This window comes from Aristolochia californica, unplaced genomic scaffold, assembly GCF_029961685.1.
Source record: "Aristolochia californica isolate CCGP_79_NKW_82.1479 unplaced genomic scaffold, dmAriCali1.0.hap1 SCAF_1, whole genome shotgun sequence".
Lineage (NCBI taxonomy): Eukaryota > Viridiplantae > Streptophyta > Magnoliopsida > Piperales > Aristolochiaceae > Aristolochia > Aristolochia californica.
Window position 1 is genome coordinate 48,856,012 of NW_027181770.1, and position 18,617 is coordinate 48,874,628.

Genomic DNA, 18,617 nt, shown 5'->3' on the forward strand with positions numbered 1-18,617 from the left:
ATCAGACGGCGGTGACCCCAAATCGTACACATCAGAGGGGTTTTTCCCCACCTCTGTCTCCCACAAAGCCATACATCTTCCTTCGGCGACACAAACCATGACACTCACTGAACTAGCAGTTTATGGGGCACACATTCCGCTGGAACGGGCCGCCGATCGCCAACCATATTCGCCACATCAGCGCAGGTTTGCCTTTCACCACCGGATACAGAGGAGGCTCCGTCGGTGCCATCAGAAAGAAATCCGGTGGGCTCTGGCTTCCGGATTCCCATTCTCAGCCTCAACCTTGCCCTCGGAAGCCCAGCTGGGAACCATATCTAACAAAATTTGGGTAAGATTTTGAAACGCCATCTATTTTTAGTTCAAATTGGTGGTTCCATGAAGTTGAAGGGCCACTTCCATGAAGTTGAAGGGCCTCCAAGGTGATGAGCAGCAACAACGCTGCTCGGAAATTGGGAACAAAAGCTCTCTGTTTCGGGAAGCCACGAACCAGAGCCCAAATGTGGGAATTTCGGCTTGGGTCTATGCAAGTCGAGATCAAATTTTTGGGAGGATGTCAGGATCCATAAAACTATTTTTTGGGGACGTTGGGAAAGAAATTTGGAGGGTTTTTTTTTTCTGTGGATGCGTACTGTACCTATGCGGAGGTGAATTGTCAAATTGCAAATGGAGGGTTTCCTTTTCTGGATCCCAGTGAGATAGAATTCTTTTGGGTAGTCAATTTGAAGCTGAAACTTGGACGGAAGGTCTTTGTTTCAAAGACTAAGGCTTCTGGTGTTCCGACTAACTGTGAATTGCATAAAACTGTTCTTGGAGATGGCCATGTTGTGAATGTTATTGACACTCCTGGGCTATTTGATATGTTGTTGATTCATATGGACATAGTAACAGAGCTTGTCAGATGCCTTGCTTTATCAAAGGATGAAATTCATGCTGTCCTTCTGGTTTTCTAAATTGGAAACCGGTTTTCAGAGGAAAAAACCCCTGCCTTTCAAAGCCTTAAGCAGAACTTTGTCAATCTAGAAGGTGTGGTTGCCCAGAAGATTGTTGTCCAGAAAAATAGTCAAAGACGAGTACATTTTCGACGTGCAGGTCCTCAGGAGAAGGTCTATTTCAACCCACATGACGTCAAAGCTTGCATTGTCACATGTGGTGGCTTGTGCCCTGGTATTCATACTGTTATTCAAGAGATAGTATGTGGTTTGAATATTATGTATGGAATGAATGACATCCTTGCTATTCAAGGAGGATATAGAGGATTTTACTCCAAAACTACCATTCCATTGACAGCAAAGGTTGTGAATGATATTCACAAACATGGTGGGACCTTCCTTTGTACCTCACTGGGAGGTCACGATACAATGAAAATAGTTGACGGCATACAGGACCGGGACATTAATCCGGTTTACACAATTGAAGGTCATGGAACCCAAAAAGGAGCATATGCCACATATGAGGAAATTGAGAAACGCAAGCTCCCGGTCGCTGTTGCTGGAATCCCTAAAACTATTGATAATGACATTGTAGTGATTGGAAAATCCTTCGATTTTAACACAGCTGTAGAAGATGCTCAGAGGCCTATTAATGTTGCACACGTTGCAGTTGAAATTGTTGAGAATGGTGTTGGAATTGTGAAAGTTATGGGTCGTTACAGTGGGTTTATATCAACCGCAGCATTGCATTATACTGACATAAGAGAGAATTGTAATGACGAGGTTACCAAAAAAAAAAAAAATCTGCTCCTCCGCTTGGTTGCTCTACTCTTGTAGTCCAGCGCGCTGACACTGATACTACGGTTCCCACTTTACATGGACCCAACCTTCGGCACAGGCACACGATCCTACATTCGAGCTTGAGGGCAAGCTGGTTCTCCAAGAGGGGAGTAATGTTTTGGACTCATTTGGGGTTTATTTTTAATTTCTATTCATTAGGGGTTTATTTGCAATTTCTATTCATTAGGGTTTATTTGTAATTTGTTGAACTGATGGCCTTTGGCATGTTTTCCCTAACTCCCTATATAGGGACGTTAGATGAATGAAGAAAGTAAGCATTGAATCAAATAGTTGTTAGCAAGGACGGATTCTCCCTTCTGAGGTCTAGGTTGGATTCTCCCTTTTGAGGTCTAGGTCGAATTCTCCCTATGAGGTCCAGGGTTGTGCTCCCTTCGAAGGCTCAAAACATCACAGCAATCCTCCCTATTCATCGTCTTCCTCGCATGCTAGATCCGGGGCGTAACAGGCTTTGGCCATGCCAATGAGTTCCCGCTCGTAAGCCGCTAATTTGTGGTGGTGTGGAGCCAACCGCAAGCTGAAATATGCTATGGGGTGGCCCTACTGCTGTAAAATGGCGCCAATGCTGCCACCATATGCATCACATTCCACAAAGAACATTTCTTCAAAATTTGAAAGTTGTAGAACCAGTGTCGAAGCTAAGGACTGTTTCAGCTGTTGGAAGGACGAATCAGCTGCATCAATCCATGTGAAGGTGTTCCGCTTGAGTAGGCTTGTGAGTGGTGCAGCGATCTGGCCATAGTCCCGAATAAACTTCCTGTAATAACCGGCCAACCCTAGAAACCACCTCAAAGTTGTGACCGAATGCGGAGTCTGCTCGTCCAGCACTAACTGGATTTTGGTACTATCCACCTTAACACCTGATGTAGAAATAACATGGCCCAAGTAGGAAACCTCGGAAGTTCCTATCACACATTTAGACTTATTAAGGAATAAATGGTGCGAACGTAGAAGGTGGAATACCTGGCGCAGGTGCTGAATGGTTGCCCCAATTTTGGCTATAGATCAAAATATCATCAAAAAACACAAGAACATATTTGCACAAGAAGGGCTGGAATACATCTTTCATGAGTGCCTGGAATGTAGAGGGCACGTTGGACAGACCAAAGGGCATCACCAAGAATTCAAAATGGCTATGGTGGGTATGGAACGCCGTTTTCTCCACATCATCAGAGTGGACTCGGATTTGATGGTATCTAGATTTCAAGTCCAACTTCGTAAATAAGTTTACGCCATGAAGTTCATCCAACAACTCGTCCACCACTGGAATGTGACATTTATCCTTCATCGTGTGAGCTTTGAGCGTTGAGCTCCCTATAGTCTACACAGAACTGCCATGAGTTGTTATGTTTCTTGACCAACAGAATCGGCGATGAGAACGGGGAACGGTTGGGCTGAATCAGGCCCTGAGTTAACATCAGCTCACACTAGAGCTCTACCTCGTCCTTCTGCAAGTGAGGGTACCTGTATGGCCGTACCATGACTGGCTCAGTGCCCAACTTCAGTCGAATGCGATGGTCACAAGCCCGTATCGTGTTGTGGACTCAATAGCACACCGATTCACACAACAAAGGAGACAACAACAACTCACTCAATAGGATTTATTTCTTATAATTTCTTTGAGTAGGATTTATTTCATATATTGTTTTAAGTAGGAGTTATTTCTAATTACTTTATATGTAAGGGCATTATGGGGAATTATTGTAACCCTAACCCTAAAACTCCATGACCTATTTAAGGGAAAGGTATAAATGAAATAGGTAAGCTTTGAGATTTTAGAATAACCTAGTCTAAATAGGTTGAGATCACCTCTTGATCTCTAGTTTAGGGTTTACTCCAAAAATCCAACTTATCCTTCACCCTCCATTGCCATCCATCTTCACCCAAATTCATCCCTCATCATCTATACTAAGAAGAGGAGCTTCCTGTCCCTTTTTCGAGCCCAAAGAGAGGGTCTTCCTTCATCATCAGCGTCAACAACAAGATTGGATCAATTCCCCTTGACGAGCAACAAAGAAAGGATAATTCTGGTTCTTTCACGTGAAGGATTAGAACCACTCTTCTTTCTGGGAGTGCATCATGGAAACAGAGCAAGGGAAGCCATCAACGTGAGCCAAGGCTATCCCCCTAAGCTAGGCCTTCAAGTCCTAGAATGAGCGGCATCAAATCAGGGTTGAAACCCTGATTTACGTGAGCAAGAACAAGTATTCCTCCCTTATCTCCCCACCTGAATTAATTCCATTCTAGCTATAACTTTAGCAATAGAATGAGTTCATAAAAAGGGAGACTGATCACTGGTGGAAGATTAGCCAAAGAAGGGATCTTTAACCCTCCTTATCGAGTCCATCAACTCAGTACCAATGCTGGATTCACAATTCCCATGCTGTGTTACTCGATCCATGACTCGGGACCATAACAACTTGGTATCAGAGCAAGGTAACATGGGGGATAATATCAGTAATGAAGAAATCCAAATCAGGATACAAAAAATAGAAGATAGCCTTGAAACAGCACAACCAATATTGGGGAAGGTTTGTGGTTTGGAAGAAGAGATGAGCCGAGTCATCAGCATGCTACAGGAGTTGAGGATAGAGAGACATCAGAGTCCAAAAGTGAGAGAGGTTGCTCAACCATATCACAGAAGAGGGGAGCAGTGGCCTGGGCGCATTGCTTTCCAAGGACCTCAGCATGGAGGCACAGTCCCAAGGTACACTAAGTTAGAGTTTCCCTCTTTCAATGGTTCTGTGGATCCTTAATTTGGTTCCATATATGTGAGGAAAACAAATTTGAACCAAGGGACTATTGAATGGGATAAGGTGCAACTAGCCTCTTTCCATATGACAGATGAAGTCATATTATGGGTTACTCAAGTAGAGAAAGATAGACCGGGAATGACATGGGGAGAATTTAAAAATCTATGCACAGTTAGATTTGGGCCTCCCGCCAATAGCAACCCCCTGGGAGAGTTAGTCCTATTGAGACAAACGGGTTCGGTGGAACAATATCAAAAAATGTTCCAGGAAAAGTTGGCTAGTGTTGGTGAGAGAGTATTGGTTGACCAGCAGGTCTCCTTATTCACAGCAAGTCTCAATGAGTATTTATGGCAAGAGTTAGAACTCCTTATGCCCACGGATATAGCTCATGCCATGAATATGGCCCAAGGAATGGAATAACGACAACAGCTACAGCAACGTAAACTGGGTTGGTTGAGTGAGAGGAACACTTCCTTCACATGGTAAGGGCGCTACTATAATTCATCTCAGGGAGCATCTACAGTAGCACCATCCAGACACACTCCAACTACGACTCGGGTAGCAAATCTCCGCCCTGGAAATTCCATACCGAGCTTTATAAAAAAATTGACGAGTGCGAAGATGGCAGAAAGGTGGTCCAAAACTTTATGTTATAACTGTGATGAGCAGTATCTAGTCGGACACCAATGTAAACAATTGTTTTGGCTCGAGGTGGAGGATTTAGAGGAGCCAGAGGATATTATCAAGGAGGAACCACCAGAGATATCTTTGCATGCTATTACTGGGCGGAAATAGCCTACTACAATGTAAGTCCGAGCTCATGTCATTGAACGAGAACTGGTGGGACTAGTCGACTCGGGGAGTACACACAATTTTCTAAGTTTGACAGCCGCACAGCATTTCCAGCTCCTGATACACATTCATCTGATAGCCACCGTCTCAGTGGCCAATGGTGAGAAGGTCCCTAGCTATGGGATTAGTAAGGCGGTAACTTTTTCCATTGCCTTCACTTCGTTTAATGCTGAATTTTTTGTTATTCCCCTAGCGGGATTTGATATGGTATTAGGCATTAAATGGTTACAAACGTTGGGCCCATTCTGTGGGGAATTTTCGGCTTTAACCATGAGCTTTGATTTGGCCAGAAGTCGGGTGCTCTTACAGGGCTATCGGGTGGACAAGGCCCACCGCATGCACACTTTGCAGACACAGGATCAACCTGACAGTACTAGTGATGGTCTGGTTGAAGAGTTCTCTGACCTCTTCCAGGAGCCTTCAGAGTTGCCTCCCCTGAGGCACTATGACCACAGGATATGTTTGAAAATAGGATCTAAGGTAGTGATCGTGCGACCATACCGTTACCCACACCTTCAAAAGCACGAGATAGAGCGTCAGTGCCATGAGATGTTGAAACAGAGTCTTATTCGTCCCAGCCGCTCCCCGTTGTCTTCACCCGTCTTACTTGTGAAGAAAATTGATGGGACATGGAGGTTCTATGTGGATTATCGGGAGTTGAACATGCAGACAGTAAAAGACAAGTTCCCGATTCCGATAGTGGATGAGCTCCTGGATGAGTTACATGGGTCGTGGTTATTCACTAAACTCGACCTCCATTCGGGATACCATTAGTTCCGGATGCACCCCTCTGATATCAAGAAGACGGTGTTCTGCACGCACCATGGCCACTTTGAGTTTGTCATCATGTCGTTCCGGTTATCCAATGCACCCTCCACTTTCCAAGCTTTGATGAACGAGGTATTTAGCCCCTATCTTCGAAAAAAAATTCTTGTATTTTTCGATGATATTTTGATATATAGCAAGTCGGTTGAGGAGTACTTGGCACACTTGCAGATTGTTTTCGACTTGTTATGAGCACATCAGCTCTATTTGAAACATTCCAAGTGTTCTTTTGCAGCTTCACATGTGGGGTATCTGGGATACATAATCTCACATGAGGGGGTTACGGTGGATCCCGAGAAGATCCGAGCTATTCACAAGTGGCCGCAGCCATAGTCGTGTTCTGCATTACGGGTTTTTTTGGGTCTTGTAGGCTACTACCACAAATTTATTCAGAACTATGGGCCAGTGGCAGCACCATTGACAAGTCTACTCAAGAAAAATTCCTTTATTTGGAATGAGGGGGCCACCACATCGTTTGAGGCACTCAAAGCTGCCCTCGCATCCGCGCCAGTATTACAACTTCCCAACTTTGATGAATTGTTCATGGTAGAGTGCGACGCTTCGGGCGTGGGCATTGGGACCGTTTTACAGCAGTTGGGTCATCATATTGCGTATGTTAGCAGACAATTGGCAGTCCGTCATCACAAGCTAGCAGCCTATGAGCGCGAATTGATTGGGTTGGCCAAAGCGGTCCAACACTAGAGGCCTTATCTCTGGGGCCAGGCTTTTCTCATACGCACGGAACACTACAGCCTTAAATTCCTAAAAGAACAGCGTTTGACGATGTCACCACAACAGCATTGCATCAGTAAGTTGTTGGGGTTTGACTTCTCGGTGGAGTATCATGCGGGGAGATTAAATAAAGCGGCAGATGCCTTGTCATGGTGTTTTGAAGATCAGCAGTCGGTCTATTCGATCAGCAAGCCAAGATTTCTCATTCTAGACTTGGTGAGAGACGCACATGCCACTAACTCTGCACTATAGGAACTGCATCAGAAGATTTCGGAAGGGACGATGAATTCGAAGTGGTCCATCCAGGATTCACTTATTTATTACAAGCGGCGGATTTTCCTTCCACCTAAGTCCGAGTTGATTCCAGCTATTCTCTCGGCCTACCATGACAATACACATGAGGGGATCCAGAAGACCTTGCACAGAATTCGAGCTGATTTTTACTGGCAATCCGTGAAACCCTCTATTGCGACTTATGTGGGCGACTTTCAGGTATGCCAGCGTAACAAAGCTGAGCACTTGAGTCCAGCCGGTATTCTCCAGCCAATGGCGCTTCCTACGCAGGTTTGGGCCAACATTTCAATGGATTTTGTGGAAGGCCTACCCTGTCCTCCTGCAAATCCATACTTTTCGTGGTGGTTGATAGATTCCCTAAGTACAGACATTATATACCATTGGCTCATCCGTATACAGCAACACGAGTAGCTCAGACTTTCCTGGAGCAGATAGTCCGCTTACATGGCATTCCAAAATCCATTATGAGTGACAGAGATGCAGTTTTCACGAGCACCTTTTGGGGGGAACTATTTCGCTTGAGTGGGATGAAATTAAAGTTCTCCTCCGCCTATCATCCACAAACAGACAGGCAGACTGAGGTGGTGAACTGCACCATTGGGATGTATCTACGGTGCTTGGTGGGGGATCATCCGCGGCAATGGATTCAATGGCTTCCGTGGGCCAAATATTGTTACAACACTTAGTTCCACTCTACCTTGCAATCCACTCCTTTCTGGTTTATATATGGCCGGGATCCACCTCGCCTTCTCTCATAAAACCCAAGGTCCACCCGGGTGGACGCGATTGATCAGGCACTCATAGACCGGGATCTGCTGCTATAGAATATCACAGAACGACTACAATGCGCCCAAGCTCGGATGAAGGATGTCTACGACAAAGGCCACCATGAGGTCTCTTTTGAGGTTGGGGAGTATGTGTGGCTACGGCTGCAGCCCTACCATCAGTAATCTCTTGCGGGACCTCCACGTTATAATTTCTCACCTAGATTTTTTGGGCCGTTTCCCATTCTTCGATGCGTGAGACCAGTCGCCTATCAGCTCAAATAATCGGACACGGCCAAAATTCATGATGTGTTTCATGTCTCTCTTTTGAAGCCGCATTCCGAAGCACAGCCTACATCCACTCCATTCCTACCACCAGTTGATAATGGCGAGGTTATTCTTAACCCAACTACAGTGTTACGCGCGTAGCTGACAAATGACCATTGGGAGATTCTCGTTCTGTGGACGGACACTGACCCCGACGCTGCAACATGGGAACGTGTGGACTTCTTCAAACAAGTCTACCTAGCTTTTGACCTTGAGGACAAGCTCTTTCTCCATGGGGGGGGCGCAGATGTTGTGGACTCAATAGCATACCGAGTCACACAACGAAGGAGACAACAACAACTCACTCAATAGGATTTATTTCTTATATTTCTTTTAGGATTTATTTCTTATATTATTTTAAGTAGGAGTTATTTCTAATTACTTTATATGTAAGGGCATTATGGGGAATTATTGTAACCCTAACCCTAAAACTCCATGACGTGACCTATATAAGGGAAAGGTATGAATGAAATAGGTAAGCTTTGAGATTTTAGAATAACCTAGTCTAAACAGGTTGAGATCACCTCTTGATCTCGAGTTTAGGGTTTACTTCAAAAATCCAACCTATCCTTCACCATCCATTGCCATCCATCTTCACCCAAATTCATCCCTCATCATCTATACTAAGAAGAGGAGCTTCCAGCCCCTTTTCCAAGCCTGAAGAGAGGGTCTTCCCTCATCATCAGCGTCAACAACAAGCTTGGATCAATTCCCTCTTGACGAGCAACAAAGTAAGGAGAATTCTGCTTCTTTCACGTGAAGGATTAGAACCACTCTTCTTGTTGGGAAAGCATCATGGAAATAGAGCAAGGGAAGAACGAACTAGGCCTTCAAGTCAGGGTTGAAACCCCCTAAGCTAGGCCTTCAAGTCCTAGAACAAGCTGTATCAAATCAGAGTTGAAACCCTGATTTACGTGAGCAAGAACACGTATTCCTCCCTTATCTCCCCACCTGAATTAATTCCATTCTAGCTATAACTTTAGCACTAGAATGAGTTCATAAAAAGGGAGACTGATCACTGGTGGAAGATTAGCCAAAGAATGGATCTTTAACCCTCCTTATCGAGTCCAGCAACTCAGTACCAGCGCTGGATGCACAATTCCCACGCCATGTTACTCGATCCATGATTCGGGACCGTAACATATCAGAGGGAGGGCAGTAGGTTGCTAAAATAAGATGGCAAATTCCTCCATCAGCTGCGTGAATTGACTGGCCTCTGAATCCTTAACTAGATAGTCTGAAGAGTACACGGCAGGGGAGCATGCATACCATGGAGCGTGAGCTGCTGGTGACCTTGGTTGAAACTCATAGTGAGGGACTTGAAATCCCACAATATTGGTCCCAACTGCTGTAACCATTTAATGCCTAGGACCAGCAAGCGAAATGATCGGAAAATCTACCTGGAAGGTGTGGCCTTCAATAACGAAAGTGATTGCTGCACATAACCCCACACTGGTAATTTTTTCCCCATTTGTTACTGAAACCGAGATGCCTGAATTTTGCTGCAGTGGCAAGCCCAACTGTTGGGCTGTGGGTTGACTAAGGAAATTGTGGGTGCTGCCCGAATCAACCAGTACAAGTAACAGAAGAGCCTGGATGCCAGCATGGACCTGCATCATCATGGTGCTATATAACCCAGTGATGGCGTTGAGGGAGATAGTTGGGGCTTCCTCTTTTATGCCTACTTCTTCTTCAAAGGAGGGGGTTGTCCTCTGGATCCTCTACCTCTAACCAAAACAGCCTCTTGCAGATGTAACCTTGAGTGAACTTCTCATCACAGTTCAAATAGAGCCCCTAGACCCTCCTTTTTTCCATGTCGAATTTAGAAAGTTGTTTAATAAACTGAGGGGGAGGCGCTGACCTGGTAGGCTCGGCTGACTAGGTTGTAGGCTGTCCTGAACGCAGAGGGGTGTTGGGGGTTGGTGTCCTACTCGGCCAAGGAGGGCGATGTACCAAAGATTCTTTTAAGATGTGTTGTTTAGCATCAAAAGTTCAGGGCAAATTCATGGCATGGTCCAAAGAGGAGGGCCCATGCAATTCCACCTCAAGGAGTATAGCCTCCACCAACCCGGCAGTGAACAAGTTGACATGCTGACATGGTCGGACAAACAGACTAGCACGGGCAAGGCGTTCTTGAAACTGTTTATGATACTCCTCGATGGAGCACGTCTGTTTGAGATTAACCAAATCCCCAAGGGGATTGCTGCGTGCAGGGGGCCCAAACCTCAACAGGCATGACTCTTTAAAGAAATCACAATCAAGTATGTGGTGTGCCGAATCAAACTAGGAATACCACAGTAATGCCTCATCTAGCAGATGGAAAGCAGCCAACGAGACCCTCTCCTCCAGGTGGGTTTGTCGGTGCCAAAAGAAGTGTTCACAGCATTGCAACCACATTAACGGGTCTGCAGACCCATCATAAGTCAAAAAAGTAAACTTGGTGTACCTGGGGACATTTGTATTGCTGTTGCTATGAAAGCTCCCCGGAGGGTTCTAAGCAAGGGGCATAGGAGGCATAGGCAGGAGTGGAGGGTCGAGGTATTCCGCAGGGCGTGAGCCACTACCCGGACAGGGAACCTCCCATGAACCCAGAGAGTTGAAAAGCTAGAGCATGGTCTCCCGAAGCTCCTGGATCTCTGTCCGAAGCTCTGTTCTAAAATCTTCCATAGTTGTACACCCATCCGCTGGAGAGGAAGAGTCGTCCAAGGTGGTCCTGTCTAATACCACGTTGTTAAGATCTCTAGCCATAGATCGAGTCACCCTACTGTTATGGACTCTATAGCATCACGAGTTACCAACAGGCGTAGGAATTAATGAATGTGTTTTTCAATCTCCATGTAATTGTTTTTTGTTTGGTGTTGTCTTTGGTTTGGGTTGGTTTAGCATTTATTGGTTTGAACCATTGACCCAAGGGATGTTTAGTGTTTTGGACGTCCTCAACCCTATTTAAGGGGATGGCTAGGGTAATGAGAGATATGAATTGAGTCTACTTTAGCTAGAGTAAATTAGATAAACAGGTCAAAAGCTCCATCAAGCTCTCTCCCATTTTTCCCCAATTCTATTCCGAAATTCTCCTTTCCAAAATTCAATCTCCATCATTCCCTCATTCCATCTCAACGTCAAGCAAGGTAATGGAAGGAAGAGAAGAGAGGAAGGTGACAAGATCAATGGCTCGTGAGGATCCTAACAATGTGGTATCAGACAGGTCCACCCTCGGTGATTCCTCTTCTCCAGAGGACATACGTCAAGTACTTTCAGAACTTCAACAACGATCCACTGTTCAAGGTACTGAAATTTCTCACATCAATAATACATTACATATGCTGGAATCATCTCTCCAAACAGTCATCCGGCAACTTGCTGCACTTCAAGCACCAACGCCACCACCAGCCACCAATTTTCAACAACAACCAGTACATCAACAACAATTCACGCCACCACCAAATCCACCCCTACGCCAACCACTGGTTCCCATGGCTACTCACGCACAAGGACCATCCACGGTTCCAAGGTACTTTAAACTTAACTTTCCTACATATGATGGCTACAAAGATTCCTTACTGTGGTTCACGAAATGTGAACAATTCTTCTATCATCAACAAACGGTGGAAATGGACAAGGTTACTTTGGCCGCCTACCACCTGCTCGATGAAGCACTCATGTGGTTCCATCACTACCGAAATGTCCATTCCACTCAGGATTGGCTGCACTTTAAACATGCTTGCCAGTTGAGGTTTGGACCTCTAGCTAGCAGCAACCCAGTGGGGGAATTGATCAATTATAAACAGACAGGCACCTTAGAAGTTTACCAAAAAACGTTCCAAGAAAGGTTGGCCCAAGCTAGTGAATTTGTTCCTCCTCACCTACATGTTCAGATTTTTAATGCTGGATTGACAGAGGCGGTTAGATTGGAAGTGGAATTACTTGGTCCGACAGATTTGGACTCAGCAATGAATTATACCAGATCTATGGAACACAAACAGAGGGTTCTAAAAGAGTCTTTACACCGAAAACCATTTTGGAACAACAGAACACAGGGTACTGCATTTGGTCCACGTTTTGGGTCCCCTGCCCCTAACCGAGCAGATCAGTCTACCAGTGTGCCTCCACACACTATGCCACACAAATTTTTTGACTAAACAGGAAATGGAAGCTAGAAAGGCCAAAGGCCTATGTTTTAATTGTGATGAACAATTTCTTCCAGGACATACCTGTAAACACTTATTCAGTATTGAACTGTTGGAAGAAGATACAGAAAAGCTTCCTGAAAATGAATTTGTTGAAGAGGTACAGTAAGAACTAGAGCTCTCCCTCCATGCCATGCATGGCCTGCGTAGTTCTAATACCATGAAGGTAAAGGCCAGGTTACATCATCTCATGCTATTTGCTTTAGTTGATTCGGGCAGCACACATAATTTTATCAATGAACCAGCCGCGCAACAATTGGGATTGGAAATTCAACAGCAAAGGGGACTCTCGGTTTCAGTGGCCAATGGGGCTAAAATTGCAAGTGTGGGTTTATGTGCAAACACCCCTTTCACCATTGAGGGACATTCCTTTCAGGCAGATTTACTAGTCATTCCTTTGGCTGGATTTGATTTGGTGCTTGGGGTCAAATGGCTTCAGTTATTAGGACCTATATTATGGGACTTTCAGGCTCGGACTATGACCTTTACGACACCACAGGGTCAGATTACATTACAAGGTATTGTGGCACAGGTCCCTAACGTAGTTCACACTTTACAGCTTTAGCACAATGGTGATGGTCAGTTAGCTCCTTTACTTACAGCATTTGCGAATTTATTTAATGACCCTACGGGTCTACCACCAGTGCGTCACTATGATCACCTCATTCGTTTAAAGTTGGGAACTGATCCAGTAGTGGTGCCACCTTATCGTTACCCACATATACAGAAAGATGAAATAGAACGACAGTGCATGCATATGCTCGCTCAAGGCATGATCCAGCCCAGTCGATCTCTTTTTTTCTCACATGTGTTACTAGTACGTAAAAAGGATAAATCATGGAGGTTTTGTGTCGACTATAGGCAACTCAACTTGCAGACAATTAAAGGCAAGTTCCCCATTCCAGTCGTGGATGAGTTGCTGGATGAGTTACATGGTGCTACAATTTTTACCAAATTAGATTTGAAATAGGGCTATCATCAAATAAGAGTTCACCTGGCAGATGTGGAGAAGACTACGTTCCGTACACATCACGGTCATTTCGAGTTCCTCGTCATGCCCTTCGGTCTCTCCAATGCACTCTCCACCTTTCAAGCCCTCATGAATGAGGTATTTTCATCACTTCTGCGCCTATGTGTTAGTCTTTTTTTATGACATTCTGGTCTACAGCAAAAATTGGGAAGAACATCTCCACCACCTCCGTCAGGTATTTACCATTCTACGCTCTCATCATTTGGTTTTGAATAAATCAAAATGTTCTATGGGTACATCTGAGGTGGTATATTTGGGCCATGTCATATCAGTTGTGGGCGTGAAAGTTGACCAAATCAAGATACAAACAGTAACAGATTGGCTGATTCCCACCTCCATCACAGCATTAAGGGATTTTTGGGCCTAGCAGGATATTACATAAAATTTATCCAATCTTATGGCCAGATAGCAGCACCACTCAACAATCTTCTCCAAAAACATGCCTTCCACAGGTCTTCTTCAGCGGAACAGGCCTTTCACCTGTTAAAGGAGGCCTTAGCCTCAGCGCCAGTCCTACAATTACCAGATTTTGAGGGAGACTTTGTGGTAGAATATGATGCATCCAGGGAAGGTATAGGGGCAGTGTTACAACAATTGGGACACCCCATTGCTTATTTCAGCCGTCAGTTGGGACAACACCACCATAAGTTAGCTGCATATGAGAGGGAATTGATTGGGTTAGCCAAGGTTGTCCAACATTGGCAACCTTATCTCTGGGGACGACCATTTCTCATTCGTACAGATTATTACAGCCTCAAGTATCTTCTTGAACAGCGCCTCACCACATCCCCACAGCAGCATTGGTTAACTAAACTCATGGACTTCGATTTTACGGTTCACTATAAGCCAAGTAGTTCGAATTTGGGGGCTGATGCTTTATCACGTCGGGATAATTCAGCCACACAAGTTTATGCTATCAGTCACCCACGTTCACTGGTATTAGATTCTATTCGTGAGGAAGTACATCAATATCCGAATCTCATGTCATTATATTAGGATATTCAACAGGGGACAGCAGCTCCTCATTGGATGATTCAGGATTGTCTCATACTCTACCAAAACATGATCTTTATGCCTCATACGTCCCCACTTCTTCACACCATCCTGTCCTCTATCCATGATAGCACACATGAGGGTTGACAGAAAACATATTTTCGAATAAGCGGGACTTTTACTGGAAAGGCATGAAGAGCACAATTGCTGATTATGTAGCTGCTTGTCAGATTTGTCAACGAAACAAGGCCGAATCTTTAAGTCCGGTAGGCCTACTGCAACCTCTTCAACTATCGTCTCAAATCTGGTTCGACATTTCCATGGACTTCATTGCTAGCCTTCCCGTTTCATCAGGTAAATCTGTGATACTCGTCGTCATTGATCGGTTTTCAAAATATGGCCAGTTCATTGCTTTGGCGCATCCATATACTGCTGCTCAGGTCGCTCAATTATTTATGGACAACATTGTCCGATTACACGGAATTCCCTCATCCATTATCAGTGACAGGGATGCCATTTTTACCAGTATGTTTTGGAAGGAATTATTCAAATTACAGGGCACCCAATTGGCATTTTCATCTGCATATCACCCACAAACGAACGGAGAAACAGAGGTCGTCAATCGCATGATTGAAATGTATCTTCGTTGTTTTGTGGGGGACGTACCTAGACGGTGGGTGAAATGGCTTTCTTGGGCAGAATTTTTCTATAACACATCTTACCACACAGCACCGGGAACTACATCTTTCAGGGTCGTTTATGGCAGAGATCCACCTCGTCTGTTACCATATGAACCAGGGGCATCCAAAGTCGTCACTTTGGACCAAGCGTTAGCTGAAAGAGACGCTATGCTCACTGAGGTACGTACTCATCTATAGGAGGCCCAGCACTCTATGAAACGCTATTATGATAAGAAGCACCGGGAAGTATCTTATTTCCCTGGAGACTATGTGTGGTTAAAGCTTCAACACTATCGCCAGCTGTCTATGACTACATCCAAGCACCATAAGCTATCTCCAAAATATTATGGTCCATTTAAGGTGTTGGACAAAATTGGGCACGTGGCATACCGCTTGCAGCTACCACAGGAATCAAAGATCCATAATGTATTTCACGTCTCCCAATTGAAGCCCTTCCAGGGTGACTCGCCTCTACTGCACACTCTACAGCCGCCACTACATGAGGACAGAGTCCTCTCTATTCTAGTTCAGGTGGTAAACGCACGCCACATTCAAGGTGATTGGAAAATTCTTGTCCAGTGGGCAGATGCCGACCCCAGCGACACCACATGGGAGCCGTTATCAGCATTTCGACTCTTATATCCTTCCTTCGAGCTTGAGGACAAGCTCTTTCTCCAGGAGGGGGTGATGTTATGGACTCTATAGCATCATGAGTTGACAACAGGCGTAGGAATTAATGAATGTGTTTTTCAATTTCCATGTAATTGTTTTTGGTTTGGTTTTGTCTTTGACCCAAGGAGTCTTTAGTGTTTTGGACGTCCTCAACCCTATTTAAGGGGACAGCTAGGGTAATGAGAGGTATGAATTGAGTCTACTTTAGCTAGAGTAAATTAGATAAACAGGTCAAGAGCTCCTTCAAGCTCTCTCCCATTTTTCCCCAATTCTTTTCCGAAATTCTCCTTTCCAAAATTCAATCTCCATCATTCCCTTATTCCATCTCAACGTCAAACAAGGTAATGGAAGGAAGAGAAGAGAGGAGGGTGACAAGATCCATGGCTCGTGAGGATCCTAACACCTACGCTTTCTCGGTCTTCCAAGTTTAGAGATGGTGAAGATCTATGTTTCGGATGCTTGGAATGCCCAATGGCAACAGAGAAGTTCGCAAGGAAGGTGAACCGTCACAGTGATTTCCAACAAGGAGATGAACTGTCAGGCTGTTGGAACTCGACAGGGAAGGGAAGAAGACGTGTCTATTGGTGGGGGGATAGAGGACGTGCAGGAAGGTAATCGACGAGGGAAATAGTTTAGAGGATTAGACGGAAGTGATGAAAACAGACGAGCTCGGAATGGAGAAGGAGAAGGAACGTGAAGCAGCAACTCGGGAGAGGGGAAGATGAAAGGACGTGAGGGATAACCAAGCTTTGGAGGAAGCTTGCACCTAGGCCTCATTGGAGAGAGTACCTAATCTCAATTAACTATGATTCAAAGCTTACCTTTCATTCCAATGACGTCCTATAAATAATAGGAACGACCCCAAACACAATCACGCAAAGCACAAATGTCTGACGAAATTACAAAAATGCCACTAAATGAAACAAGCAGAAAATTACATCAATTGCCCCTACGTCTACCTACTACTCTTGATCCTATGGAGTCCATAACACACAACGGCTGCTATTGGAAAGGGGCTCGCCATGGGTTCAGCCGCCCCTAGTGTCTTTAACTCTCTTTGGTGTTGGTGTGAGCCACGCTGAATTTTCCACAAGGAAGGGGCGACACCTATAATCTTCGCTGGGTTGATTGTGGGTGCAATGCTGCCATGTTGGTTCTCTGCCATGCACACGAAAAGCGTGAGCAGTGCAACCTTGCAAATGGGGGGCCAAAATGAGGGGCTGTTCAACACCAGCCCAGGACTGATAGAGGGCAGAGTAGGGCCTGGCTTCACCGCTTTTGTCGTCAAAGTGAGTTGCCATGGATGCCACCGATGCTACTTGGGGAGATGTGGCGACGTTCGGCATGCATCCCTACCTTCGACCTTGATGACAAGCTCGTTCTCCTGGGGGGTGTAATGTTATTAACCCAATAGTAGGCCGAGTCAGGCAGAGACGACATGGCTGAGTCAATTACTCTGACTGAGTCAGTTACTTAGTCATTTAGTTTACTTTTCAAGTAAAATGCCATGGAAGGGCAAAATTATAATTTTCTCTTGAATCTTGTGGACTTGAACCTTATTTAGAGGGGAAATGGAATGGAAAGAAGAAAAGTTTGAATTTAGGTTAAATAGAGGGTTTGAGTTCTTCACAACGAGCTCGAGGGTGTGCGTTCTCCTTAACAAACCTAAGATTTTCAAGCTTCCCTTCGGCTTGGTTTTCTTTTCTTCTCTTCGCCGTGTTATATCCGGAACGTAAAATTCTTATACCAAGATGTTAGGGTCCCTTGTTATAGATCGTGTAACATGGCATGGGATTGGTAGATCCAAAGCTGAGAGAGTAAATTCTTCTACTGCTGTGCACGGCTAGAACTGAACAGCAGCACACTGCTGTGCTCGGCTGAATCTGAACAACAGCACATTGCTGTGCTCGGCTGGAACTGGGCAGTAACCTACTGCTGTGTTCGGCTAGATCTGAACAGCAACACACTGAAACAAGTGTATGATTTCAGTGCTGCTGTTTTGGGCTTGAACTCAGTAAAAACGGGAAAGAAGAGGGAAGAAGAAGGGATAAACGGGGTTAACCAGAACTCAATGGGGGGAACTCCAACCCCTTATCAATGGGGAACTCAAACCCTGAGCTCGTCAAAGAGAACTCGTGATCCGCAATGAACACAAGGGTTTTTCCACTGATTTCTACCTTGCCCTCTTATCACCTTGCCATTATTTTTTTTGCTGAAAATTCATAGTAGAGTTAGAAACAAATGCCGAAGACTCACCCTTTAGTTTGGCTTCTTGTATTATCAGTTTAGCTCTAACCACTTGGGACGCAGACGCTACTTCCTCTAACATAGTTTCTTCTTGGTTTGCTAGGATTTAAGCTCCAATTTGTTCACATGGTTTTTTTTTTCTTTGCTAGGATTTGAGCTCTAATTTAATCATACTCAAATCCTAGACCATGTAAGAATCTAAGTGACTTGATATCTTTACATTGTTTCGCCGTTACATTCACATCATATAACCAAGGGTGATAAAATTGACCTCTAATTCTCTCACTTACTCTATAACATCTCGTTAAGAGAAAATTTTGATTAACACTTAATTAACTCTAGTATTAACGTGGATTGAGAAAGGGAAATAATAATCTTGAACTCAGGTTAAATGAGAAGGAGAAAGATAAAAGGGAAGAAAAGTTTGAGAGAAAGATGAGACTTGAGTGAAGAAGATGAGTTAAAAAATCA

General features: G+C 44.7%; 1 protein-coding gene across 1 annotated transcript; it reads left to right on the forward strand.

Moving 5' to 3' along the window:
* The first annotated feature begins 122 nt into the window (after window positions 1-122).
* LOC137948156 (ATP-dependent 6-phosphofructokinase 4, chloroplastic-like) lies at window positions 123-1,769 on the forward strand. Its single transcript, XM_068794130.1, has 3 exons — window positions 123-331; window positions 695-944; window positions 1,041-1,769. Exons 1-3 carry the CDS (start codon window positions 123-125, stop codon window positions 1,767-1,769), a joined length of 1,188 nt encoding a protein of 395 aa, XP_068650231.1.
* Window positions 1,770-18,617: the final 16,848 nt, after the last annotated feature.